The sequence below is a fragment of the Phocoena sinus genome, chromosome 19 (genome assembly GCF_008692025.1).
Source record: "Phocoena sinus isolate mPhoSin1 chromosome 19, mPhoSin1.pri, whole genome shotgun sequence".
NCBI classification, from domain to species: domain Eukaryota; kingdom Metazoa; phylum Chordata; class Mammalia; order Artiodactyla; family Phocoenidae; genus Phocoena; species Phocoena sinus.
Window position 1 is genome coordinate 8,168,554 of NC_045781.1, and position 27,963 is coordinate 8,196,516.

Genomic DNA, 27,963 nt, shown 5'->3' on the forward strand with positions numbered 1-27,963 from the left:
TTCCATCGGTGAGACTTTATTCACATAGTTATGCTCCCTCCCAGCGGGGCTGGGCCCAGACCACAGCTCCGCGTCTAGGCTGGGGCTTGGGCGGGAGCCCTGGCCCTGGCCCTGGCCCAGGACTGGCTGGGCTCACACATGCTGCCTCCTGTGCCGCAGCACCTCCGTGGGTGTGAACAGAAAGTCCTTCTGGCAGGCCTCGCAGTGGTAGGGCCTCTGCAGGGCAGATGCCTTCCGGAGGGGCTCGGCGGCAGCCTCCTCAGCCCCTAAGGGAGAGGAGATGGGAGGCTGTGAGGGGGACGCTCCATTGCATGCTCTCACCCCCACCCAAATCCCAGAAACCTGGCGGGGTTAGGCTCTCTCCTGGCCTCTGGGGACTCCAGCTCTGTGTCCTCCAGGAAGCCCTCCTTGATCAATACACACACAGAGGCGAGTCTTTACTCTGTGTCCCAGGGGGTGAAAGGGACACAGAGAAAGACACAAGCAGAGACACAGAGACTGAAAGAGACAAACAGAGCCCTGGGGTGGGACCACGTGGCCCTACAGCCATCTCCCCAGCAAGCACCAGCGGGTGGCGCATGGGGCACCGCAGAAGACTCTGTGCCCGGGTCTGCCCACTGCAGCGTCCCCCGGCTGACAACAGGATGGACGTGGCCAAGGCAGAGAGAGCTGTGGGACAGAGGAAAGAACAAGAGACACGGCAAGAGAGAGACAGAGAAACAGACAGGAACACAGAGGCCGACCGGACAGGCGGAGACACAGAGACCAAAGAGAGACAGACACCACGACCTGAGAATGCGATGGCTGCAGGGCCTCCTGGTCCCGGGCTCTGGGTCCCTGTGACAGAGTCCGCACGTGGCCCCAGCCAGGGCAAACGGCTGAGGTCGTGAGTCCCCAGAGTGTCGAGCAAGTGCCCAGACGCACAGTCAACAACCACAAGCTGGACGGACAGCTGGGCAAACACAGGCGCCCCAGCCGCCACTGCCCCAGCCTCACCTGGGGGACCGTCCTGTGGGGCCTCGGGGCAGGTGCTCTCGTGGGCGATGCGCTCCAAGGGCGTGAAGGGCATGTGCAGGTCACAGTGGGGGCAGGTCCAGAAGGTGCGGAGACAGTCGCTGTACAGGTCCGCGTCGCTCTGCGACAGGCAGGCTGTGTCAGGCCTGGCTCCCCCCCGCACCCCGCCGCCAGCCTGGGACCTTCCCAGAACCCCTCGGGGCTGGCAGGCCCCTTTCTGAAACTGCATCCCTGGACTAAGCTGGAGTGCGGTTGGGGGCAGAGGGTGGGGGGAATCACTGACGTTGCATTTTCAGGGGCAGGAGGATGAAGGGCCAAGGTGGGGTCTGTGCTCACCGTGAGGCAGCTGTAGGTGAGGAAGTCAGTGACTGCATAGCCCCCTTTGGTGGGGTGGGGGGAGGGGGTAGAGCAGCCAAAGAGGCCAGGGAGGCTGGGGGCAGCAGTGATGGTCTGGGGTCCCACATAGAGGTTCTGGATTTCCAGCCCTGTAAGCCGCCGGAGGCTGTAGGAAACCTGAACAAAGAGAGACAGGAAATAGGGGAGAGAGACTCAGGCAGACATGATCGGAGCACCTGGATCCAGCCGTGCCGAAAGTCCACCCCTGGGCTTCTCAGTTATGGGGGCTAATTGCTTAAGCCAATCACAACACGGTTTCAGATACTCATGACCACAGGCTTGTCTAGAACATTCCCTGACGCCCCATCCCCCATCTCACCTGCCTTCCCCAGAGCCCTTCTCTCCTTATGACTGCTGGGAACACATCCAGACCTTAAGTCTGACCTTCAAGTCTGGCCGCCTTGCCCCTTCTCCTCCAGCACGTCAGCCTGTTCCCCTTTCCCTGGTCCACGGGGTCGCACCCCATCCGCGTGTAATAGCAGTAGACTCAGGAGCAATTCTCAACCCCCCGCCACTTAAAGAGGTGGGGGGTCAGCTTCAAATCTGCTCCGTCCGAATTCTTCCCGTCTGTCTTCCACGAATAGACAGATACCTTACAGCTTCCCTCTCATACCCTGCACGCCCTTAACTGCTAACGAGGGGTAACCTGCACCACACATGCAGCGTGTATTCACAAACATCTGTTGAATGAGGGCCGCAGGGGTTAATGGCATGGCTCCTGGGGTCAAACCCTGGCTCCCCCCTTACCAGCTGTGTGATGCTGGGCTTGTCATCAACCTCTCTGGTTTGAAAACCCCCAAATGTGTGCATATTGATGAGCTGGAAGCCAGGCCTTCCAGAGATCTCATCCCTATGGCTGATGGCCCCTCTGGCCAAGGGGGTGCAGGTGCCCAGGAGGCGGGTACCTTGGACGCCGTGAACTGCAGCAGCTCCCTGCTCAGGGCTGCCACCTCCTTGCGGTTGACCGGGGCCGTCTCCTCGTCGTCTTTGTCCTCCAGCCGCCACCGGGCCTGGTGGGCCAGCTGCTGGTCCAGGGCGCTTTCCCAGTGGGCCCGGAGCCGCAGGGAAGCCGCCAGGAGCCGGACGGCACTCTCACTGTCCACAAGCTGGAGCTCCAGCCAGCCATCGGCCACCAGACGGCAACAGTCACCATTGGTGTCCAGGGACCGGCTGAACAGCAGGAGGGACTGGAAGAGAAGGGGCAGGGGACAGGCAGTGGCGGGAGGGGCAGGATGCCATCGTAGAGAGGCCCTCGCCTGGCTGGGCTCCTGCCCAGCCCCCACTCACCCACCCACCCATCCAGACGTCCACCCAGCCCTGCAACAAACACTGACCACACGCCTACTCTGTGCCAGACACTCTTCCGGGTGCCAGAGACACAACGTGAACAAGACGGACTCAGTCCTCGCCCCACGGAGCTGAAATTCTACTCGGGGAAAGAGACTAACGAAGACCAAAGAGTAAAATACAGAGCAGGTTCCAAGAAGTCAGGGGCGGGGGAGTCATCACCTGTGCTGGAGGCCAGTGGCCGTCTCTGTCTTCTTAGGGTTGGGGCTACACGTGTGTGTCTTTGTCAACACTTGTCAAATGGCGTGCTTAATATGTGTATGGGTCACCCTCTATACCTTTTATCCTCAAAATATATAAACAAACACTGAATGTTAGTTAACAGGAAGCATGCTGAAGTGCTTACAGGTGAAGGGTGCTAATGTCAGCAACTTACTTTAAAATGCATCAAGAAATTCAAAGGAAAGTCCACCTGTTAAAATAGATCGACGAGTGGAGAGGTGATAAAGACTGAATGTTAGCTGCAGGACTGGGGAGTGGGAATACTGAGTGTTCACTCTACACTTCTTTCAACTTTTCTCTTCGAAAACTGTCAAGATAACACACTGGGGAAAATTCTGTGGGATGGGGCGGGGGTGAGCGGGCAGGGCAGGACTCGCCGCGGGCCAGGGGTCTGTGGGGCTGGTGATAGAACATGAGAGTCCAGTGTGCTGTTCTACTTTCGTGCGTGTTTGAAAGTCTCCATCGTCAGAAACTACGGGGCAGGGGCAGGGCGGGGGGGATTGACCATCAGGCAGCGTCTCAGCCAGCAAAGCCGTGTTTCTGTCCCGAGGTCCTGCTGACCACCAGGACTCCGGCCCTCACCCCACTTCATTCCTCCTCCGGCACTGGTACAGCATCGGGTGTGGTCTCTTACATGTGTGCCTCTCTTTACCATCTGCCTCCCCCACTTATACGTGAGCCCCGCGAACACAGGGAATCTTGTCCATTCTCATCACGACTGCATTCCCAGCGGCCGGAAGAGTACTTAGCGGCTGGTGCCAGGTGGTCACTCAGTACACGTGTGAACGAAGACACAACGGAGCAGATCAGAGTTCGCGTTCTTGGCGCCAGCGGAAATCAGCGTCAACGACATCTCCCAGGGCTCTAGGAAGGGATTCTCTCTTCCCTCTATGTTCCCTGGGACGGAAGCGAGGGGGCCGGGGTAACGGGGACACCCACCTGATGGGGGGAGGCCTTAGGTGTGGCCTGTGACCCTGAGTTCAGGCTCAGCCACTTGCTCACTGTGTGGCTTAGTCAAGGGACACGCCCTCCTCCTCACTGCCCCCTGCACCCAGCCCCATCTTCTCCCCTGTAAAGTGAGAATTGTGGCCAGGCCTGGAACCGCAGGGTGGCCACAGTGGGCACACAGGTGTGGCAGCTACTGCTGTCAGGAACCCCCCTTCCTGGCTGCAGACACATATACGCACGTATATCTGCAATCTGAGCACATTCTCAGCCTCCAGCACCATCGCTTCTGCCCCACGGCCTCAGTCGCCTCCTTGCTGGGCTCCTGGACTCTGCCCCGTGTCAGACCCTGTCCCGGCTCTGCTCAGAACCCTCTGGTGGTGGTGGGGAGGAGGATCCAGTCTCACCTGCCTCCCTGACCTCTTCTCCAGCCATGCTCCCCCTCACTGACTCTGTTCCAGCTGTTCCCTGTCCACACCAGGCACGTGGTACCTCAGGGCCTTTGTACTTGCTCTTCGCTCTGCCCAGGACACTCTTCCCACAGAGATCCCTATGGCTTCCTCCCTCCCTCAGGTCTTTACTTGACTGCACCTTCTCAATAAGGCCCACGCCTAATTCTATACTAGAAACTGTCCCCTCCCCTGCCCCCCAACCCACCCCTCCCCAATCCCCTCACCCGTTCTTTTTATTTTCCCCGAACGCTTATCGCCCTCTACCCTATCAGTTAGTGCTGCACTGCGTTTAGTGCTACTGCCCGCCCTCCCCACCGCTAGTTGTGAGCTCCTGGAGAGCAGGAACCGGGTCTTGCCTTGTGCACCTTCCACAGGTCCTGGCACCCGGCAGGCACTCAGCGAGTAATGAATGACAGCAGCCAGCCGGGGGGAAGGCAGCTCCTCCAGGCCCACCTGGGGCCCCCTGCCCTGGGACACAGCCATGGCACGGGGAGTTGGGAGGCAGGGAGGCTGGGGCAAGGACCCACCTGCAGAGCGGGGATGCGGACACAGTTCACCAGGTACGGTTTGTTGGTCTCCAGCAGGGAGACGAAGGTGAGGAGCTGGTGCTTGCTGCTCATCTTGTCCTTGTCATCTGGAAGGGTCGAGGGGACAGCTCAGCTCCCCGCCACACCCCACACCCGTCATCCCCCAGTGGCTGCCTGTCCCACCCGGGCCGTTCACACGTCCACACAAAGGATATGCTCGCGTGTGTCACGGTAAAACGCCTGTGGCTTATCCTTAAATACTCTGCCGGGCTGGATGTGGTTTTGGCTACGCAGTGACACTAAGAACTATTGTTAATTTTGTTAAGGGTGATGACAGCATTGTGGTGGTGCAAAAAAACAATCCTTATGAATATGATTTTTATTATTATTACTAACTGGTAAGATGTCCGGGACCTGCTTTAACATGCTCCAGCAAAGAGAAAAAAAAAAAAAAATCAAGGGGACAGAATAAACAAGGATGGAAAAATGGTGACAGCTACAGCTAGGCAAGAACACGGAGGGTTCCTCACACACTCTCTACTTGCGGAATGCCTGGAACTTACAAAATGTTTCCAAAAAGGAGCAAAACAATGTAATAGGAAGAGGGCAAATTCACTTGGAACTTACAGCCCTTAAAGATTAGAGAGAAAACTTCAAATTCTATCTTTGGTATTTAAAACCATAAACCTTACCTTTGGAGATTGCTGTTTACCATTTTAGCGCAGTGTGTTACTTTCTGTACAAACAAGGATGAGTGTTTCAGCACTCAGGCAGAGCACACAACTAGACCTTCACGTTGCAGACGTGAAGCCCGCTCCTGAGGGCAGGGCCTGCACCTGGGGAAGGGCACCCTGGTGGGACTGGCCTGGCCTGAGTGCAGCCTCAGCTGGAGTGACTTTTGTGTCCTGGATCCCACTAGAAGGAAGACCGAATCCAACTGCCTGAACGCTGGGGCTGGGGGAGCCCCCCAGGCAGGACCAAGCCCTGAAGTTCACGGGGCTCCCGGGACGGGTCTCCTGGCAGGCGCTGCTCTAATTGCTAAAACCTCAGGCCTTGGGACGGGCTCGGGGCTCGGGGCAGCCAGCACCTCATGGGGAGGGCGAGGCTCAGCAAGGGGTGCACTTGCCAAGGCCACCCAGCCAGGTCTGGCTCTTGGGACCTGCAGGTCCCACGTCAGAAGCCCCAGCGAAGGCAGAGTGTGGGGAGGAGCGAGGGGGTAACCCCAGACGGCGAGCGGCACCCTGAGGTCACTGTCCTGCCCCTCACGTCCCCGATGGAGGGCTTCCCCCAACCCCCGCCTGGGCTCACGGTACCTCGGCTCCCATCGCCGCCCCTGGCCTCCTGCTCCTGCGTGTGCAGTACCTCGGGGCTGTTGGCGAAGATGCAGGTGGGGTGCAGCACGGCGCCCTGCTTGGTCTCGGTGTGGAAGATCTGGAGAAGCCGAAGGCGGGCGCTGGGTAACAGAGGCCCTCAGACTTGCTCTTCCCGCTGCCAGGTTCCCTCCTCCTCATCTCAACTCCGAAGGCTCCTCCTCCAGGAAGCCCTCCCTGACCTCCTCCCAGGCTGGTCAGGTCCCCCTCAGCCCCTGGGTCCCCATCCCGACCCCAACCACTCTGGTCATCTGTCTGGGAACGAGTCTATCCCCCACCCCCGCCACTAGACTGCAGCCCCACAAGGGCATGGCCAGGGCTGTTTCAGTCACTGCTGTATCCCCAGCACAGAGCAGGTGCTGGGAAGGGGTGACAGACGACAAAACACACACAGGGACGGGGAGAGGGAAGGAGACCCACCTGGTCCGAGTCCTTGCGGCCGCTGTTTAACGGGTCCGGGATGGCAAGCTGGGGGTAGAGGCCCCGGCCCAGCACCAGCTTGAGCAGGGCCATCTGGTCCCGAGTCAGGGCCTGGGCTGAGCTGGCGGCCGCCTGCAGCTGTTCCAGGTTGTGCCGGAGCTTAAACTTCACATCCTGGTGGCAACACGGGGGAAGGTGGGTTCTTGAGGGCCCTCCCCACTACCCCAGGGGCTTGTACTGGAATCTGTGGATCCAAGGGTTTCTGTAGACTCCTGTCCATGGAAACCTGCCTACTGAATGAGGGCAGGGCTGTGTCTTCTCGGACCCCAGAGCAAGGCCATGTCCCATAAGACCCCCAGGGCAGCCCACATCCCTGCTCTGATCAACTCCATCCCCAGCCATCCCAGGCACCAGTCAGCCCCACGGCGCCTCACCTGGATGTCCACGTTGTCGCCGGCCCCCTGGGAGGCTGTGCCGCCCCGATCCTCATCGCTGGAGCAGCCATCCTGGTCCTCCTGGAGCCGCAGCACCTTGCGCCTGCGTCCCTGGCCCTCCTCATGCTGGCGCTTCAGCTGGTAGAGCGCCTGGCGCTCCCGACGCTGCCGTAGCCGACTGTAGCTGTCCCCCGGCTTCGAGGCCTGGGCCCTGGCCAGCAGCCCGTGGTCTTCCAGCAGCTCCTGGGGGTGGGTGGGGCCCGAGTGAGGGACACGGGGCAGGCCAAGCATGGGCCCGAGTGAGGGACACGGGGCAGGCCAGGCGTGGGCCCGAGTGAGGGACACGGGGCAGGCCAAGCGTGCTCCGGTCTGGGGCCTGCTGCGGGTGGCGCAAGACCTCACCCTTAGAGCCACACTCTTCCTCAAATGAAGAACAGGGACCTTCCTGGGGCCTCCCTGCTAGGGCTGAAAGGGGCTGTATGAGAACAACTCTTTGCGCGGTGCCGGGCACACGACCGCTCCAGGAAAGAGCCGTCTCTGTCATCGGCCAATGGAGCACCTGGGTCAGCCGCCAGGAGGGAGGAGAGGAGGCCGGGCGACCACCACCCAGGGTCCTCCCCGGGGCCTCCTCTGCACACAGTCGTCACCAGGCTCCGGGTACGCTCAGAAATGCCAAGACCTGGGCCCCATCCCAGAATGACTGAAGCAGAATCTCGGGAACGTGGGCAGCGCGGGCCCTCCCTGTGATTCCAATGCACGTTAGAGGCCTACTGCCCACGCCTTTGGAGACAGCCTCCCAGGGACCTACTGCATTGGACCTTCTGTTTCTCATCGAGCCCCGACCAACGAGGAGAGATAGGATATCATATGTGACTCAGAGTGAGAGAGAGAAAAGGACCCACACTTTTCATTAGTTTCTCAGCATCTGGGGCTCAACAAAGGTTGAACCGTCGCTCTTTAGAAAGTCAGACATGTTGAGAGATGCCGAGAACGGCTGGGATGTTGGTGGTCCCCAACGTGGAGCCCCCTGTGATTGCGTGGGAGGCCTTGGCGCTGACCGTCCATTCTGGGCTGCAATCTGCCCTCCTGCAGCCGAGAGGAACGGTTACACCAGGGGCTCTTTTATTTTCGTTCCGTGGCACGCTACACGACCGCAGAGAAGTACTCGGCACTGGATCTTTTTGTGCTCGAATGGAAAGAGGCCCGTGGAATATTAACAACACAAGCAAGCTGTGGAACCACATCTTTTTTTTTTTTTGCAGTACGCGTGCCTCTCACTGTTGTGGCCTCTCCCGTTGCGGAGCACAGGCTCCGGACGCGCAGGCTCAGCGGCCATGGCTCACGGGCCCAGCCGCTCCGCGGCACGTGGGATCTCCCCGGACCGGGGCACGAACCCGTGTCCCCTGCATCGGCAGGCGGACTCTCAACCACTGCGCCACCAGGGAAGCCCGAACCACATCCTCATGACGACGATGAAAACTGCAAACACTTGTATGGGAACACCTGTGTGTCGGGCCCTTCTAAATGCTCTAGGTGTATTAACTCATTTAATCTTCATGGGAACGCTGGGAGGCAGGGGCTATTTTTGGCCTCCCCATTTTCAGAGTGAGAAGCTGAGGCCCCGAGAGGCCCAGTAACTCGCCCAGGGTTGCACTGCTAGCAAGCGGCAGAGCTCAGATTCACTGCTGGTATGTCCGGCTCCAAATCTGGTGCCCCGTGCGGCCTGCTGGCACTCGGCCAGCTCGGCTCCCCCACTCCAGAGAAGGCGGCTTTTCGTGAGGATGCGACTTGTGACCCTGTCCACCCCTCCAGGAAACCCTCCTGGATCTCTACTCCTTTGCCGGGGCCGCACTCCACACCTGGTGATGTGACGGTAGGGGAGGCGGGTGTAGGGTGGGACTCTGATGACTGTCATAGGATGGGAAGCCGTGCCGCAGAAGGTGTCATGCACACCCCACTCCAGCGCCCCCCCCCCCCCACTCGCCAGGTCTGTTCCTGGCCCTGTCTGCCTGGGCAGGCCGGCCCTCACCCCTCCTCCCGGGCCTCACCTTGAACTGGCGCCGCAGGTTGGCCATCTCATACAGCCGATGCTCCTCTATGCCCCGGTGGCGGCACCACCTGCGAGAGTTTCTGCTCCGTTCAGATTTCACCTGGGTGGAGGTCCGGCCACCAGAGGGTCAGGGCCTGGCCAGCTGGGAGGAGGGATGGGAGTGCCGACCCACTGCCCAGACGAACCCAGTGTGAGCCCAAACACCAGCCTCTGGGAGGATGGCAGGCAGGCCTGCCGGCCCTCCCTCAGCACCCACCACCTGCTCTCCTCCTTCTTCCAGGTCTCAGCCCCACTGCCCCCTCCTACAGGAAGCCCTCCCAGACACCACATGGGGTCAGACACTCTCCCTGGGCTCTCCCAGCCCCTTTGGACTCCCCATCACAGCCCATGCTGGCTGGTCACTGTCCAGGGACAGTCTCTCTCCTGCACTGAGCTGGGAGCCCCAGGAGGGCCGGGCCAGGTAGTTTTAGTCACCACTGGGTCCCCAGCACTGCCCAGAACAGGACCCGGCCCAGTCAGGGAACGTGTGCTCAAGATATAGCCCCCAGCCTAAGGCATCTAAACTTTCTCCAGATGGCACTGGCTTTCGTCAGTGCTTTAGAAACCTCAGGCTCCCCCTCAGGCGGGGGCCTCTGCACATGCTGGTCCCATGAATGGTGGAGTCAGGGTCCTCCCCAGACAGGCCCGGCCTGCGGAGGGCTCAGTGGTCGTCCCTGGGGTGGCGGTGGGGGCACAAGGAGGAGCCACAGCCTCAGGGAGGCTCTGGCCCCGTGCAGAACGACAGCCAGACGGGGGCACCCTGCTGTCAACCTCACCTGCACCCAGGTGTTGAAGACGTTGAAGAGCGTGAAGGGGTCACCCTGGTCACTCTCCAGGGGTCGCCGCGCCGCCACACACTCTGGGTTGCTCTGGGCGCCGCGGGTGAAGGGCGACTGGACACTGAGGGCGGCGGCGATGGTGAGCACAGGCTCCGCCAGGTGGAACATGGAGCCCAGGATCAGCATCTTCCCTGGGGGCAGACGCGGCGCTGAGCCTCCTGGGCGCCTGACGGCGTCCCCAGCCCTCTGGGGCCCCCACCCACCCTCCGCCTCACCCACAAAGGGCCTCGGGAGCCAGAGGGACAGAATCAAACCCAGAATCGGATCCCAATGTGATGGAAGACTGTTTCCACCTGCCCCAAGGTCAGTGGCCTGCATGTCACACATCTGACTCACCCTCACTGTTCCCCTTGCCTACCTTTCCAGAAAGTTCCTGTTACACACGTAGCCTCATAAGATAAAGTAGGGCAGTAAAACAAGGCTGTCCCAGAACCCCTTAGCTCCGTCACCTCAGGCAAGTCCCTCCTCCTCTCTGTGCCTCTGTTTCCCCATCTGTGAAATGGGTTAACTGCAGCATCTACCTGCTGTGAGGATGAACTGTGTTTCACCTGGGAAGCACAGGGAGCTCCACCTGGCACAGAGGAAGAACGGTAACTGAGCCACCGGGGCCCAGAACTGCCCAGCACTGCATCATCTGTGTCGCCTGCTCCGCAGGGCCTGGGGACCCATGGTGCCAGCCCGGCTGATGGGGGGCCTCCCTGGCGAGCGAGTGACAGCCTTTCTCTGAGCCTCGTTTTCCTCAACTGTACAACAGGAGCGCCCAGAGGCCCTCCCCTCACCAGGTGAAGATGAAATAAGGGCCACAAAGTCTTCCACTGACGCAAAGCAAATGCTCACAGACTGTTCTCTTTCTTCTCAGATCTGATTCTCCTTGCACTAGCCCTGTTTCCTTCTCAAATAAACAAAAATAACCATTTCCATAGCTGTGGGTGGCCCTCAGGGTTGGTGGTATCCAGGCTGCTGCCCGTACTGACGCTCTAGCGTGTCGCAATGATGGGGACTTTAACGATATTGACGCAGGCAGAAAGCTCCCCTGAGAATTATGCCTGGGAAGTGGTGCCCCAGATGGTAGAACTCAGCTAGCAATATTCTCTGGGCCGTGGATTGTTGGTAGACACAGAATGTCTCAAGTCAGGAGAATTGGGCAAGATAAATATGGCTCGGTCAGCGAGTTCCTCGGCAGGGGCAGGGATGACTCAGGATGGGCAAGAGGAAGAGGCAGGAGGTTTCGACATCCAACCACAATAGAGGGGGTACCACGTGGAGCTGGGGACAGGCTGTGCAGAGGAGGGAAATGTCTGTTTTGTTTACTGCTATATCCCTGGCGCTAGAACAGGACCTGACACAGAGGACCTGAGAATGAATGGACAGGGCCCAGAGAAGGACCAGACTTGACCCCGGGGCACTCAGAGCAAGCGGTGTCCCACACCCATTCCCAGGACCCTATGTGATCACCCCAAGGGGGGTCCTCACCAATCACGACGTCCACAGGCAGCTGGGCCAGCAGGGACCCAATGGGGGTGAGGGCCTCTGAGCTGTCCAGGGCCCCCTGGTCCCGGAGGTAGAGGATGGCCGTTTCCAAGCTGGTTGGTGGGGGGGGCTCGATGAAGGGAAAGGTTCGGGGGTCCCCCACACTCATGCCCTTCATCTGGAATGAGAACCAAACCCTGTCAGGAATGGGGAACACATGAGCCACTGTGGAACACTGGGGGACTCAGGGATAACAAACTTGTGATACTTTAAAATGCCCAACGTCAAGGTTCATTGTACCGAAGCAGGGAAGGAGGGCCATTATCTGTCTGTCTGCCTAGCCGCTCTTCTCCACACCCTGGCCACGGAGCGAGCAGACGATCTAAGCTGGACCAGTTGAGGTTTCTCAGCCCCTGGTCAGAGCGACTGACTAAGGAATGAGCACATGACCTGAGCTGGGCCATTCAGAATCCTTCCCTGGGACTTTGCAGACTGGAGCTGAGAGAGAGAAGCTCCAGCATCCTCTCTGGTTGTGAGAAGCCAGGATGGAAGCCCAGAGCTGTTGTGGTTAGTTTTTCCACTGCCTGGAAATTAGCCCATTCACAGCAGATGGAGAAATCCTTAATTTTTGCTAAGCTAGACCTCCCCCCAACATGGACACACAAATCCATAAAAGCCCCTTTTCTGCTAACAACAGTTTGAGTTGGGTTTCTCTCACTTTTGACCAAAGCATCCCGACTGATTCAAAGGCCCAGAGGGGTAGCAGGTCACGGGGAGAAAGCAGTGAAACATGTATCATCACCAGGCCTGGCATGGCATAGGGAAGCGGCACCTCTCTGGTGAGTGGATGAAGGAAGGGCTGGCATGGCGGCTCCCATGACCATGAGAGAGTGAGAACAAGGCTCAGAGAGACTAGGGGATCTGCCAAAGTCTCTGGGTAAGGTGACCTGCTCTCCTGGGCCTGATCTGGAGGGCACCAGAAGTTCTGGCATCCGCCCAGCAGCCAGTGGTACCACCTTCCTCCCTGCTCACTAAGCTATGGTGTTGTCTGGGAGATCACTAATACTCATTAAAAGACCTTTAAATGAGAAGCTCTGGGTGAGGGGTAGGGCACGGCTGGTTTTTGTTTTTCTAAGCACTCTCACGATTCCAAAGTGTAGCTGAGACTGCGAATCACTGCTCCGATCCAGTCGGGCAGTGCCACCCCGCCACCCCGGACAATTACAGGTCACAGGGTGGACACGTGACCTAGTTCTGCTGACAAGACAGGATGGGAGACCAGCCAGGGGGCTTCTGGAAAAGGTTCCCACGGCCTTAAAAATGAGACCCACAAACTGGGAAGTCCCTGGCGGTCCAGTGGTTGGGACTCTGCACTTTCACTGCCGTGGGCCTGGCTTCAATCCCTGCTTGGGGAACTAAGATCCTGGAAGCTGCTCGGCACGGCCAAAAAAAAAAAAAAAAAAATGAGACCCACAAAGAGGGGCAGTTCATCGCCTCTGCAGCCAGATAGTGAAGGAGGAGGAGGTGCTGCCCATGGCTACCAGAGCCAGGTGGCATTCATGAGGCACACTCTGGAGCCTGACAGCCTCAGATGGAATCCGGGCTCTGCCACTTGCCAGCCATACCACATGGATCAAGCTACTTAACCTCTCTGCATCCTGTTTCTCATCCATAAATTGCAATAAGTTTACCTACTACAGAGATTGTGTGAGGAGCAAAACTTATATACATAACTCAGGCACCTAGAACAGAGCTAGCACACAGGAAGTACGAGGTAAGTGCTTTTTATCATCATCATCGTTATTAGGACAGCTGCTGATAAGCTGAGGCTGGAAAGCTAGAAAAAAACCCTGTTCCGGGCTTCCCTGGTGGCACAGTGGTTGAGAGTCTGCCTGCCAATGCAGGGGACACGGGTTCGAGCCCCGGTCTGGGAGGATCCCACATGCCGCGGAGCAACTGGGCCCGTGAGCCACAACTGCTGAGCCCGCGCGTCTGGAGCCTGTGCTCCGCAGCGGGAGAGGCCGCGATGGTGAGAGGCCCGCGCACCGCGATGAGGAGTGGCCCCCGCCTGCCACAGCTGGAGAAAGCCCTCGCACAGAAACGAAGACCCAACACAGCCATAAATAAATAAATAATTTAAAAAAAAAAAAAAAACCCTGTTCCTTTATGACATCACCATTCTATTTAATAACCAAGCCTGGGGACTTCCCTGGTGGTCTAGTGGGTAAGACTCCACGCTCCCAGTGCAGGGGGTCCGGGTTCAATCCCTGGTCGGGGAACTAGATCTTGCATGCCGCAACTAAAAAAACATCCCAAGTGCTGCAACTAAGACCTGGCACAACGAAAAAAAAATATATAGATAGATATAGATAGATAAATAAATAAATAACCAAGCCTGGAATTTCCCTATCTCAAGGTTTCCTGTTACGTGAAACGGTACGTTTTCTATTGTTCAAGTCAGCATTTTTCAAACAGCAGGTCATGTGAGTCAGGAACTCCACGACAGGGGTCACAACTGGCATTTTTTTAAAAGGAAATCAAATGAATAGAAACAATGAGTGTGCGTCGCCCATAGGAAAGGGGGCTGGTTCACGCCTCTCTCTCACCTGGGCACGTGTGAGCCTGAGGCAGATGCCACCTGCTGTTCCCCATTTTCAATTCCTGCTTCTTCCTGAGCACAGAGACTACACTTCCCAGCCTGCCCTGCAGTGAGGAGTGGCCACAGAACCGAGCTCTCACCAGGGTGAGTGGAAGGGAAGTACACTGCTTGTGGACCTGGCCCTCACACCCTCCCAAACGTTAAGTCCCACGCTCTCTCCCCATCGCTGGCTGACACACATGATGAAGACGCCCCAGGGAGATGATGGAGCCATGAGAGGAAGAAGGCCCAGGTCTCTGAATAAAGGAAACTGCCCACCAACCCAAGGACTAACGTCCTGCTGTGTTGGCTGTTATGTGAGTGGGTCTATTTGTCACAGCAGCCTAATCTAAGCAAATGACATCTAAGCCATGACATAAAATGTACTGAGAAACCCCGTTTTTTTTTTGTTTGTTTTTGTTTTAATAAATTTATTTATTTTTGGCTGTGTTGGGTCTTCATTGCTGTGCGTGGGCTCTTCTCTAGTTGCAGCGAGTGGGGGCTACTCTTCGTTGTGGTGTGAGGGCTTCTCACTGCAGTGGCTTCTCTTGTTGCAGAGCACAGGCTCTAGGGGCACAAGCTTCAGTAGTTGTGGCATACGGGCTCAATAGTTGTGGCTCACGGGCTTAGTTGCTCCACCGTACATGGGATCTTCCCGGACCAGGGCTCGAACCCATGTCTCCTGCATTGGCAGGCAGATTCTTAACCACTGTGCCACCAGGGAAGCCCAAAACCCCGGTTTTAAAAGCCACTTCTTGATGGGTTTTCTGTTACAGCTGAAAGCATTGTGACTGAGTCACAAGGTTCTTCCCATGACCCTGTGGATTTGGGGGAACAGTTCTCCCCTCAATACGGGATCTGACATTTGGAAGGAATGAGTTCCACTCAGTGGCCTGGCCAGCCCTGCCCTTCCTGACCCTGAAACCATGTCTAAATGCCTCCTGGGTTCCTCTCTGGCACCAGCACTCAGGATGCAGTCCCCTACCAGCCCCTGCCTCACCTGCAGCACCAGTGCATCCAGGGCGACCCTCTGAATCTCCGGGACAGGGTAGGGGGCGAAGGCATCGTAGTCCGATTCGGCATAGAGGCGGAAGCAGACACCAGGGCCCGTGCGGCCCGCCCGGCCCTTACGCTGCTCAGCGCTGGCCTGACTGATCCAGAACTCCTGCAGCCGCTGCAGTTTGGCCTGCGGGTCATAGCTCATCTCCTTCACCTTCCCTGGGTGGGCAGGAGGGTAGCAGGGAGGGAAGGGAATGTGTGTGCAGGAGCCACGTGGGCCCTCCATGCGCCTGGCCCTCTACCCAGCCGTTCACTCACTGACACCCTCACTTACTCCTTTGTTCCAGTAACACTAACTGAGAGCTTACTCTTGGCCCCACCCTACCATTTTGTTAATGTATTCTTTAGTTTCCTCATTCACTTATCTTCCCATTTATTTTCTCAAGCCTTTTCTTACTCAGAGGTTCAGTCATCCAACATAAACTTATGGAATCTTTTATCGTCAGTGGCATCAGATTCAATACAATAAGATAACTGCTGACATTTACTGAGCATTCACCCTGTGCCAGGTTCCAGCCTCAGCCCCCAAATGTATTAACGTCTTTAATCCTCAACACCCGAGGGAGGTGCTGTTATGACTGCCATTTTACAAAGGAGCAAACAGACGCACTGAGAGTCACACAGCCGGCAGTGTACCTGCAGGCTGGCGCCAGTGTCTCCTCGCCACTAGGCTATGCTGACTTTCCAGAGAACAGTCTAGTTGGGAAGACAGACAATAGATAGATCAAGATATATAAAATATAATGCCCGTACTATGAAGAAAAATAAAGCCTCATAAGGGAAGTGACAGTGAAAGGAGATCACTTAGATAAAGTGAACAAGTGGGCTTCTCTAATGGGGAGACATTTGCGCAGGTCCTGACATAAGGTGAGGGAGTGAGCCGTGTAAAAATCTGGGGAGAGAGAGCTCTCTGCAGAGACGACGGTAAGTGCAAAGGCCCTGAGGCAGGAGCAAGCTAGGAAGGCCTGGGCAGGATTAAGATGCTGCCACTGCTACACAGCCCTAACACTACCTCCTCCCTGCTGTGGTCCAGAGTTCCCTCACTACATGTGCACAGCTCCAAACCCCACACTTCTCACCAGATCCTTGAGGTAGCTGGGGGGCAGCGCTTACCAGAATCTACGACAAAGCGGATCCCATCAATGGTGACTGAGGTTTCAGCGATGTTGGTGGAGAGGATGCACTTCCGGACTCCAGGTGGGGCCACGTCGAACACCTGGGGTATAGTGAAGAGGCGGCGTCAGTGCCTTGTCTTTCTCTCACCCCAGGCCCTTTGCACAACTAACTCGGCACTCACTAACCCATGTGTCCAGTGGCCTCCTGGATGTCCCATGGGCACCTCACAGTCATATGTCTAAAACAGCCTCAGCACCTTCTACTGAACCCTTCCCTACTCGGGCCCCCATCTTAGAGATGGCTCCTCATCTACTGCATCACCGGGACCAGAACCTGGGCTGTCCTGGGTGTTCCCTCCCTTCTCACCCACCCCACCACACCAGATCATCTTGAACAGCTCATGAATTCACTCCCTCCTCCCCAAACCCACAGCCCAGGCCTGCCCTGCTCCACGCCCCTCCTCTCCCACCCCAATCCCGCTCCAGCTTCCTCCCTGGTCTCTAGTCTCATCCCCTCCCATCCAGCCTTCACGTGCAGCAGAGGGATCTGCTAAAGCACAAACTGGCACTGCCCGCCACCTTGCTCAGAACCTTCCCATGACCCCTCCAGTGCCCTCAGGACAAAGCCCACCACCACAATGGGTCTTCAAGGTCCCTGGTGGTCTAACCCTGCCCACCTCTCCAGTCCCATCTCTCCTGACTTCCCCTTCACAATCTGGACCCAGCCACTTTGAGTGCAGTTTCCCAGCTGTCCCATCTTTCTCTCACCCCAGGCCCTTTGCACAAGCCCTTCTCATGGACCCAAGAGACAGCCAAGCACAGTGGTTAAGAGTGGCTGTCAGCAACTGCCGCCTGCAGGCCAAATCCACCCGTTTTTGTAAATCGAGTTTTAACGGAACACCGCCTCACCAGGTCAGTCTACAGCTGCTTGCTACCTGTAATAGTAGAGTAGTTACGACAGAGCCCATAGAGCCCATAAACACTAAAAATTTGCCCTCTTCACAGAAAGTCTGCCAACCTCTGGTTAAGAGTATGGGCACTGGTACCAAATTACGAAGCTCTACAGCCTGGCTCTGCCAATTACGTGACTTTGCATAAGTGCCTACGTCTCAGTTTCTGTATCTACTGAATGGGGACAACAGGACATGGCGCACAGGGCGGCTGTGAAGCTTAGAGACAAGGAGTGCACAGAGCTCAGGACTCTGCCCAGCACAAAACCAGTGCTGCACACGCTTCAGCTGGGACACGCTTCTCCTCGCCCCCTTCCTACAATGGGGCTTTCTCAGGTCTCCACGTACAGAGTCCCTTCCTCCAGGAAGCCTTTCCTGAATCCACCAAGACTCTGCTCTCAGAGTATCCAGAGTTCTCCTCTACCACTTGTGGGATTGTCAATTACTTGTCTATCCCCGCTCAGCGGACCAGCAGCTTGAGGGGAAGAACCATATCTCAGCTCCCACTGTATCCCAAAGAGGGCCCTTGGAGCAAGGGGAGCACTAAGAAGGTGCTCAAAGCTTGTTTCTTTAATCACTAAACAACCAAGTCTGACCTGAAGGGATTCTTCCGGAGGTGACTATGGTAGTCAGCCTCCAGCACGGCCTGGGGGAGTCTCAACTCCTGGGATTCACACCCTCACCCAGTACCTTCCCCCTGAACAGGGCAGACCGGGTTAAAAACTAAGGGATAGGGCTTCCCTGGTGGCGCAGTGGTTAAGAAACCACCTGCCAATGCAGGGGACATGGGTTCGAGCCCTGGTCCAGGAAGATCCCACATGCCGTGAAGCAACTAAGCCCGTGCGCCACAACTACTGAGCCTGTGCTCTAGAGTCTGCGAGCCACAACTACTGAAGCCCACGTGCCTACAGCCCATGCTCCACAACAAGAGAAGCCACCACAATGAGAAGCCCACACACCGCAACGAACAGTAGCCCCCACTCGCCACAGCTAGAGAAAGCCCATGCGCAGCAATGAAGACCCAATGCAGCCAAAAATAAATAAATAAATAGATAAATTTAAAAATAAGTAAGTAAAATAAAACTATCTACTATCTGGAAATTAAAAAAAAAACAAAAAACTAAGAGATACTGTAGAAATGATCGTTTGTGATTTCCAAAGCTAGGTCATAAAAGATGCTGTGGCTTCTACTTTGGTCTCTTGGGAAGAGCCAGCCACCATACTGTGAGGACACTCAAACAGCCCCCTAGAGAGGCCCCCAGCCAACAGCCAGCTCCACCTGAGAAGATAATCTTCCAGCCCCAGTCAACCCTTCAGATGAGAGCATCCCCAGCTGACATCTGACTGCAACCTCATGAGAGACCCTGAGCCAGAACCATCCAGCTAAGCTCCTCCCAGATTTCTGATCTACAGAAACTATGTGAGATAATGCATGTAACAATAAACATGCTGCTAGGTTTGGGGGTAATTTGTTATATGGCAATCAATAACTAAGACAGTGACCCAAAGGCCTCTCTCCCAGCACCCTTCCATTCCAACCAGGCAGTCTTTTCACCTTTCCCCACACCCCACTCACAGGTTCCCATCTCCAGGCCTTTGCTCAAGCTGGTTCCCGCCACCTGGACTGCCTTCCTCCCTCTTCTCCTACTCAAAACCCTCCTTGTCTGGGGCTTCCCTGGTGGCACAGTGGTTGAGAGTCCGCCTGCCGATGCAGGGGACACGGGTTCGTGCCCCGGTCCGGGAAGATCCCACATGCCGCGGAGCAGCTGGGCCCGTGAGCCATGGCCGCTAAGCCTGCGCATCCGGAGCCTGTGCTCCGCGACGGGAGAGGCCACAACAGTGAGAGGCCCGCGTACCGCAAAGAAAAAAGAAAAAAACCCTCCTTGTCCTCCAAAGCTCAGCTCCAATGCCTCCCACCTCATCAGGAACTCAAAGATGGGAGCAGCCCCTCTGCAGCCCACAGCCCTGGCTTGTGGGGTCACATCTGTCCTGCATTAGCTGCCCTCAACCCCCCCCAGACCCCCATCTGCCCCACGTGGCCTGGCTGCATGCGCCACCTTGTCCTGGTCGGCCACAGAGAGGGCACTGTGCAGCGGCAGCACCGCCCAGCGCTGGGTGTGGCTGGCGTAGGTCTGGGCGGCCTCGAGCACGGCGCTGATCTCCGCCATGCCACTGAGGAAGACCAAGAGGTCACCCCGCTCCTCGGGTGGGTACTTATTGTCAATGGCCTCCAGCACCCTGAGGAAGGGCCGCGGGTCCAGCTTCTCCGACTTGGATGCTGTCGGCTCGGCCTCCTGCGGCTGGTACACGACCTGTGAGGAGACAGCCCCAGGCAGGAGCATACCTTGTCACTCCAGCTCCCAAGCAATGGGGCGAGGAGGCCACAGGCTGACAGAGAAGACACAGATCAGTCAGGCAGCAGACAGCACACTCAAAGACGGTATCTGAGGAGGATGTAATAAAAGGTCAAAGTATCAAGGTAACTGGAAGGTTTCTGGGGTGCTGGTAATGTTCATGTTTTTTAATCTGGGTGCTGGCTCTATACAGGTATTTAATTTGTGAGAATTAATTGAGCTGTACACTTGTGATATGGGTACTCTTTTGTATCTGGAGTATAACTCCAACAGGAACAAAATTTTAAGGGGTGGAGTTGGGATTAAAACTCTAGAAATCACTTCTCTGAAAGCAACCTCACTGCTTCTAATGGCTACTTAGAAGACAGACTGATGGGCATTTAGACCCAGAAACCACAAGGGACAGTGCATCTCCTGGGGCTAGGAACCTCAGAGCTCTTATCAATTCTTAGGCCCCAAAACAAGAGGAAGTAGTGGTTATCAAAACCATAAAGGAGGGCTTCCCTGGTGGCGCAGTGGTTGGGAGTCCGCCTGCCGATGCAGGGGACACAGGTTTGTGCCTCGGTCCGGGAGGATCCCACATGCCGCGGAGCGGCTGGGCCCGTGAGCCATGGCCGCTGAGCCTGTGCGTCCGGAGCCTGTGCTCCGCAACGGGAGAGGTCGCAACAGTGAGAGGCCCGTGTACCACAAAAAAATACTAAAAAAAACAAAAAAAAACCATAAAGGAGAGAGCTGTGTGGAGAGACATCTCGAAAAGGAGCTGTGACTTCGGGTGAGGGTCACAGTTCACTGGAGACCTCAGGGGAGGGGCTGACTCTCCTTTTCCCACTGGCCAACCAGAAGGCAGAGGGGAAAGGGGTCCGTTTGTGCCTCCCAGGGAAGACAGGAAGGTGGGGAAGGGACAAGGAGATCTGGAAGGGCAAACAGAAGCTATCGAGCACAGGGACATGTCTGGCTGTGAGTGGGATTCAAGTCCTGGCTCTGCCACTTCTGAGATACTGCTAAACACCCTGTGATGTACAGGGCAGCCAAGAATTACCCAGACCCAAATGTCAAAAGCGCTGAGTCTAGAAACCCTGCCCTGTGAGATGGTAGAGCAATGAGAAAAGGGGAGCCTGGGTCCCTGAGTGACCACGTAGAACAGAGCTGCCCATCAGCCTGGACCAGCCACACCTGGCTGGCTTGGGTTATATAAGAAAAATTTATTTCTATGTTACTTGAGCCTTTAAATTTTGGGGTCTCCTCTAACAAGCACTTAGCACTCTATCCAGCACCCTGTAAATGCTCCAAAAACAGCAACTTTAAAAAAGAGAGAGAGAGAGAACATCATTCATCAAAGAGATGGGAAACAGAGAAAAAGAGAAGAGAAGGGACATGTCCAGGGTGGCCAGAGACCAGGTGGGAAGTCTGGGGAGGGGCGAGGCGGGCACTGACCGTGATGGGGAAGAGCCTCCCAGGAACCTGTACCACGGGGGCACCGCCGAAGTAGCTGGAAAAGAGCGAGATGTTGATGGTGGCTGACATGAGGATGACCTTGAGGTCAGGTCGCTGGGGCAGCAGGCGCCGGAGGATACCCAGGAGGAAGTCGTTGTGGAGGTGCCGCTCGTGGACTTCATCCACGATCAGGACCTGGTACTGCGTCAGGCGGGGCTCCCGCTGGATTTGCCTCAGGAGCAGCCCCACTGTCAGGAACACAATCTTGGTGGCCGCCGAGCGTGTGCTCTCAAAACGGATCTGGTAGCCGACCTGGGAGTGGGGGGCAGTGGGAACGTGTGGTCAGGAGAGGACCTGGGCCTGGGCCACAGCCCCTCGCCCTCCCCAAATTGAAAATCTGAGCAAATGTCCCACATCAGACTCTGGAGTCCAACAGGCTTGGGTTCAAACGCCACCTCTGCCACTTAGTGCTGTTGACTTGGGCAACTCCATCCCACAGATGCGTATTTTTTCCTCCTAGATGCTGTGAGAATTACATGTGCCAATGCATATAAAGTACTTGGCACAGAGCCTGATGTATGATACTAATTAATCATAACAGTAATGCTTAACCCTTCTTTGAGTCCTTTCTATGTACCAGGAACTACTTTAAATCTTTATGTATATCAACTCACTTCATCCTCACAACTACCACACAATATAAGCACTAGTATTACCCTCACCTCAGAAATGGAGAAACTGACACGAGTCATCCAAAGTAAAATTGCTAAAAAGTGTTATTGAGAGGAAATGTATCTTAACCCCTACCTCACACATAGATTTCAGATGAATTACAGTCCTAAATGTAAAGGTTTTTAGAAAAAAACAGAACATCTTCATGACCTTAAAGTATGCAAAAATTCCTTACACAGAACCCAAAGGGTGGCAACCATAAAAAGAAAATGACAGACTGTATTATATTTAAATGAAAAGACACCATCATCAAAAGACACCATTCAGAAAATGAAAGGAAACTCACAGAATAGAAGACAAGATTTACAATACATAAATCCTACAAAGGCCTCATATCCAGATGCTATAAAGACATATAAATCAAGAACAAAAGCACAGAAAACACAAAAGCGAAATGGGAAAAAGACTTGAACAGACACTTCACAAAAGAGGATCTCCAAATGGCTAATACATACATGAAAAGGCACTCAACGTCCTTAGTCATCAAGGAAACACAAATTAAAACTCACAATGCAGGGACTTCCCTGGTGGTCCAGGGGTAAAGAATCCGCCTTCCAATGCAGGGGACACGGGTTCGATCCCTGGTTGGGTAACTAAGATCCCACATGCCGCAGGGCAACTAAGCCCTCTCGCCACAACTAGAGAGAGAAAAACCTGCATGCCACAACTAGAGAGAAGCCCGCGCGCCACAAGGAAAGATCCTGCATGCCTCAACAAAGATCCTGCATGCCACAACTACTACCCAACACAGCCAAAACAAAACAAAACTCACAATGCAAATTAAAATGTGGTATCACTACAGACCCACTGGAAAATCTACAATGAAAATGATTAACCATAACAAGTATTGGTATGACCCAGTGATCCTACCCTTATTAGATATATACCCAACAGAAATATGTACCAAAACACACCAAAAGGCATGTTATAGAATGTTCGTAGTGGTACCACTCACAAGAGCCTAAAACTAGAACTCTCCGCAATGCCCGTCAACAATAAAAGGAACCAATATCTGTGGTGTCTTCACAATGGAATACCATACAACAGTGTGAAGGAATGGTGTACATCTACATGATGATACTATAGGTGAGTCTCACAAAACTAACATTGAGCAACAGAGGCCATAACCGGCAATAGTGAGCAAGAGAACATACTTTTTGATTCCATTTATAAAAAGTAAGAAAAAGAGGGACTTCCCTCGTGGTCCAGTGGGTAAGACTCTGCTCTCCCAATGCAGGGGGCCCCGGTGCAATCCCTGGTCGGGGAACTAGATCCCGCATGCTTGCTGTGACTAAGAAGTCCGCATGCTGCAACTAAAAGATCCCGCGTGCCGCAACTAAGACCCGGCACAGCCAAAGCAAACAAATAAATAAATAAATAAATTTTCAAAAAAGTAACAAAAAGAGGAGAAAATAATCTGTGATATTCTATCACTAACGCAGGTCTGATAATCTAGCACTAAAATGACGATCTATCCCTAAGAATAGTGATGACTCTTGAGGCCTCAAGGCAGTAACTGGGAGGCGAAACGAGGAGGTTTCTGGGGTGCTGGTAAGTTTGACTTTTTTACCTGAATGCTAGTTACACAAATGCAGTCAACTTATGAAAATTCACAGAGTTATATACGTATGATACGTGCATTCTTCTGTGTTGAGAGTATGATAACTTCAAAAACAAAAATTTTTAAGTGGTCGAGCCAGGATTAGAACCCTAGAACTCATTAGTAGGAAGCATCCTCATTCTTTTTTTGTGACTGCCTAGAAAAAGACTGATAACCACGGAGGCATTTCCGATTTTTGACTGTTAAGGTGCTATATTGGGTAATGTTAGTGCCTTTGTCATTTGGACCATCTCCAGGCCAATCGATAGATAAACTTCTACAAGAATCATCGCTGGGTCAAAGGGTAAGTGTTTTCGTAACGATACTGCCATAGGACAACCAGCTTATTCCGCGAGGTCACTGGGAAAAACTGGAAACCTGTTCTGTCCCACTCACCTGTGAGCCATACTGACTGAGGCTCTCAAAGCCAACCCGCTTCGCCAGGGAGATGCAGGCGATTCGCCGGGGCTGCGTGCATGCCACGTGACTGAAGCCAGCCGCCAGCAGATACTGGGGCACCTGAGTGGACTTGCCGCAGCCCGTGTCACCTGCCACCACCACCACCTGGTGCTCCTTCAGCGTCTGCAGGATGCGATCCCCATACTGGGCGATGGGCAGTGCCAAGCGCTCACGCTGCAGTTTGGCCAGCCGCCCAAACGCCTGCTTCTGGCCAAAGTCCAGGTAGTGCAACAGGGCTTGGCGGAACTCAGACACTCTCTCCGGGGCCAGGCGCCTGCCTAGCCCCCGAGAGCGCCGAGTGTCGGGGCCAAGGACGGAGAGGTTGATGCGGTAGCGTGGGTCGTAAGCGCGAGGTAGGTCGGCCAGTGCCGGGATGCTGTGCTTGGGACGCCTAGAGTCTTTCTCCTCCTTCCTGGTGGTCTTGAGATTCTGGAATCTCTGCAAGCGTTCAAAGAAGGTCCAGAACTTCTGGCACTCCTCAGAACCCTGCCGGATATAATCCTCATCACCGAAGAAGGCGTCCTCGAAGAGGCGACGTGTCTCTGGACAATTCCAGTCCCATTTCTCCGGGTCCTCTTCCTGACTGGGAGCCGGGGGTCGGTCTCGGGGACCCCTGCCCTCCCTTGTTCTGGGAGGCGGCATGCTGTGGCTAATCCCAGTGTTGTCACAAAACTGGCCTCAGTTGTGATCACCTAGACCAGATATTCCCCACCTCCTGCAGTGAGAGGCCAGTGCCTGCAGTAAGGAAGCACTTTGTCTTCAAAAAGCTGATTTCCTCCTCAGGGGTGGGATAGGATCACGGCAGGTGCCGGCAGAGTAAATGGCCTGTGGCCTGGGTCAAGCTGGTGACACACAGGGCACCTCATGACTCCTGTGGTGATCTCTGGGATGGACACAAGTTCATGCTAGGATTTCGGGCCCTGAATGTTTGCGGGAGAGAACAGAAGACATTCATTCATTTTTAGAAACATTTACTGAGAGCCTGCTGTTTTGCAAGCACTGGACTGGGGGGAGGGACAGCAATGAATAGGACCACGCTGAGTACCCACAGGTGGTCATTTCACCAGACTCTGACAATCCCGAGATGGAGGCTGTGATAAAGGAAGCCCAGGGGGTTGCGGGAGCCTCCCTTGACTGTGCTTGGGAGTCAGGGAAGGATCCCCGGAGGAGGGAATGTTTGACCTGAAGAAATGTAGGCCATGTGGCCAGTCAACAGCAGAACGTGGTCCTGAGAGGTGATAACATGAGAGAGTTGTGGTCCACTGAGTTTCAGGGCTCCTGGGAACCCTTCGAAATCAAGTGCACAGTTTTGCAAGTGTTGCATTATGCATGTTTTGTTTTTGCCTGCCCGGCACTTCTTTTTCTTTCTTTTTTTTTTTTTTTTTTTTTTTTTTCAGAAAAACGAATGCACTTTCCTTTGGAGAGCAGCCCTTCCTGGAATCCACATGGTTCCCACTGCTTTTAAGTGAAGAGAATTCCTACTGGTTGGGCAAGTGACAAAGGCCTGGCCAATCACAGTACCCTACTCCCCCTTTGACCAGTGACTGGTCTGAAGAGCGGACACATTGGCCCGAGGAGGGCCAATCAGGGCCTTTCCCTGGAATTTACACTATGTTATTAGGAGACAAAAGCTTATTTACTGTGGCTAAGCAAGGACAATATAAACAGGGAGTTGTTTGTAGTAGCTCTTTCCTAGAAATCTATCCTACAGAAAAGGCTGCACGTGGGCACAGTGAGGCACACACAAGGATGGTCACCGAGCAACTACAAGGAGAGAAGTGGAAGAGGGACGGGGAGAAGCTTGGCAACATCATTCAATGCCTGAGGCTTAGTTCCCGCCAACCCTCCACTTCATGGCTACACGAGAAAATGTCTTTTTCTTAAGGTTTGGTTTCTGACTCTTAGCTGCGTTAAGTCCTAACTAACAAAGCACATCCCCGCGTACGTGCAATTTTCCGGAGGGAAGCCCATCACTCAGATTCTTCAAAGAGTTTATGATCTTAAAGGGATCCCGAGACTTCCACGGTAAAGACTTCATGGTCAAACAGATCTGGGTTTGAATCGCAGCTTTATCAGATGTGTGACCACTGGCAAATTAAACCCTTTGAGGTTTTCTTCATCTATAAAATGGGGACAATACCCATCTCAAAACATTGCAACGTTTATCACCTAGCCTGGCACAGAGAAGCTAAATGGGTAACTGGTATACAAGTCCAGTGAGAGAAACCACAGGCGTATAACCTGGAAAAAAAATCACACTCAAATGGCCACAATTCACCTTGGTTCATTAGCAATGCTCTCACCTACTCTGCCTGCAGTCTCTGAGGGCCACCACAGAAGAGTTCAGAGCTTCCATCTCTGTAGCCTCAGAGGGACCCAGACCAACCCTGGGAGTTATTAGAGCCAGGTGAGGGTTTCAGCTGAAGAACTTGCGAACTGGCAGAGCTGTTTCCCACAGGAGCAGTATACATGTGTGGGGATGTGTGGGGAGTGCACATCACTTCCTGGTAAACACCTGGGCTGCGTGATGCCACAGCACCTTCAGAGGGAATTCCTGTTCTAGAAGGGAAGGAAAAGGCCTTGAAAGACTGCTGTGATGCTGAGCCAGTGTTTCTCAGAAGAAGACAAGGACAATTAAATGGAGGAGAGCATTCCTCCCAGACTGCTAACTGCCTGTCCTTGCATGTGGGCCGGAATGAGAGCACCCTCATGACTCTCAAGGAATCCATTCTCTTAAGACTACCTTTTCGACTTCCTGGATCTACTAGTTTCTCTGTAACTGTGTCTCGGACCATCTCTTGGTCTCTTGGCCTGTATTTCCTAGGCTTAAGGCTTTTAGAGGTTTTCTCCGCTTCCCTATTTCTCTCCTGTCTGGCTCTCCATCTTCAGGTCTCTTGTCTTTTTTGGTCCATCCTGCTCACCACCCCCATCTCTCTTCCCTTTCCTTGCCTGGTCCCATCTCTTTTCATTTATCTAATGCTCTCCCAGCATTATCTGATTTTCTCTCCAGCTGTCTTTCTCCATTCGACGCCACTCTACTTCAGTTTTCCATCTGACTGTCTCATTTTCTGTTTGAATTTTTTTTTCCCGACTCTCCGTTTTCGTCTCTCTCCATCACTCTCTTCCTCCATCGTGACTCTCTCATCTCTCTCCATTTCTCCCTAAAATTTTGTCACTCAGTTGTCTGAAGCTTTAACAATAGCTAACATTTACTTAGGGCTGACGCATGTATCAGGTACTATTCTAAATCACTCATATATATTTATATGCATACATATACATCATACACACTTTTCTCGCAACCTTAGTTTCCACTCTCATCTTTCTACGTTTCCCTCCATTTCCCAAGTTCCCGGTGCGATCGCATTTCTCTCGTACTCCCTCTAAGTCTCTCTCGGTAGGACCCATCAGCCTCTTGCCCTCGATCTCTCCAGTTTTCGGGTTCCCTCCTCTCTCAACCTCCCTGTCTCTCGGTCCCTCAGTTTCTCGAAGCTTCTTTCCATGCCTCCATTTCTTTCAGGCTCTCTGATCCTCAGGTTCTCTCAGGAACGCTCAGGCTCCACCTCGGTCTGTGTCTCCCGGCTGCTCGGCCTCCTCCAACACACCGCCTCATCTCGGGATTTCCCTCCCCCCTCAGCTCGCTCCCAAGATGTTCCCGGACCCGATCGGACTCCGGCCGCCGCCGCCACCACCCTGCGCAGCCGCCCCGCCCCCTCACCTCGTTCACCGCCGCGAACGCCTCAACTTCCGGTCCGCAGGGTCCCTCACGCTCCCGAAACCGGTCCTGCGCCTGCGCACGCCATCCTCACAGCCCAGCCCCGCCCCACTGCAGACTGGAACCAGTGAGCAGCTGCGAGCGCCCAAGACTCACTCTGCGCCTGCGTACAGCACGCTCAGGCCCCGCCTCACTTAGGGCGGAGCCTCGGGTGACGCTGCGCCCTCTAGGGGTTCGGTGGGGGCGTGACGGTGGAGACTTGCTCTACGTTGCGCTAGAGCTTGCATCTGGGGATCGCCCGGACGCTGGGGTTTTAGCCGAACTAGGAAGCTGGCCGGAGCCCAGACACTATTAAAACAGCCCCGTTATTTATTTATTATGA

The 27,963-nt window shown here is 54.9% G+C and overlaps 1 protein-coding gene across 3 annotated transcripts; it reads right to left on the reverse strand.

Moving 5' to 3' along the window:
- DHX34 (DExH-box helicase 34) lies at window positions 1-27,707 on the reverse strand. Of its 3 annotated transcripts, none has more exons than XM_032614002.1 (17): window positions 27,585-27,704; window positions 23,804-24,786; window positions 21,076-21,387; window positions 19,345-19,599; window positions 16,336-16,438; window positions 15,164-15,381; window positions 11,529-11,703; window positions 9,993-10,186; window positions 9,176-9,277; window positions 7,128-7,370; window positions 6,694-6,867; window positions 6,217-6,334; window positions 4,904-5,010; window positions 2,316-2,597; window positions 1,351-1,527; window positions 997-1,135; window positions 1-266 (listed from the first exon to the last, which is right to left on the reverse strand). In XM_032614002.1, the coding sequence occupies exons 2-17, from the start codon at window positions 24,506-24,508 to the stop codon at window positions 133-135; spliced, it is 3,438 nt and encodes a 1,145-aa protein (XP_032469893.1). In that variant the 5' UTR covers window positions 24,509-24,786; window positions 27,585-27,704; the 3' UTR covers window positions 1-132. The 3 variants fall into 3 exon arrangements, with proteins under 3 accessions (XP_032469893.1, XP_032469894.1, XP_032469895.1); XM_032614003.1 differs by lacking the exon at window positions 27,585-27,704 and adding an exon at window positions 26,170-27,534; XM_032614004.1 differs by lacking the exons at window positions 1-266; window positions 997-1,135; window positions 1,351-1,527 and having other exon boundaries at window positions 2,544-3,876; window positions 27,585-27,707.
- Window positions 27,708-27,963: the final 256 nt, after the last annotated feature.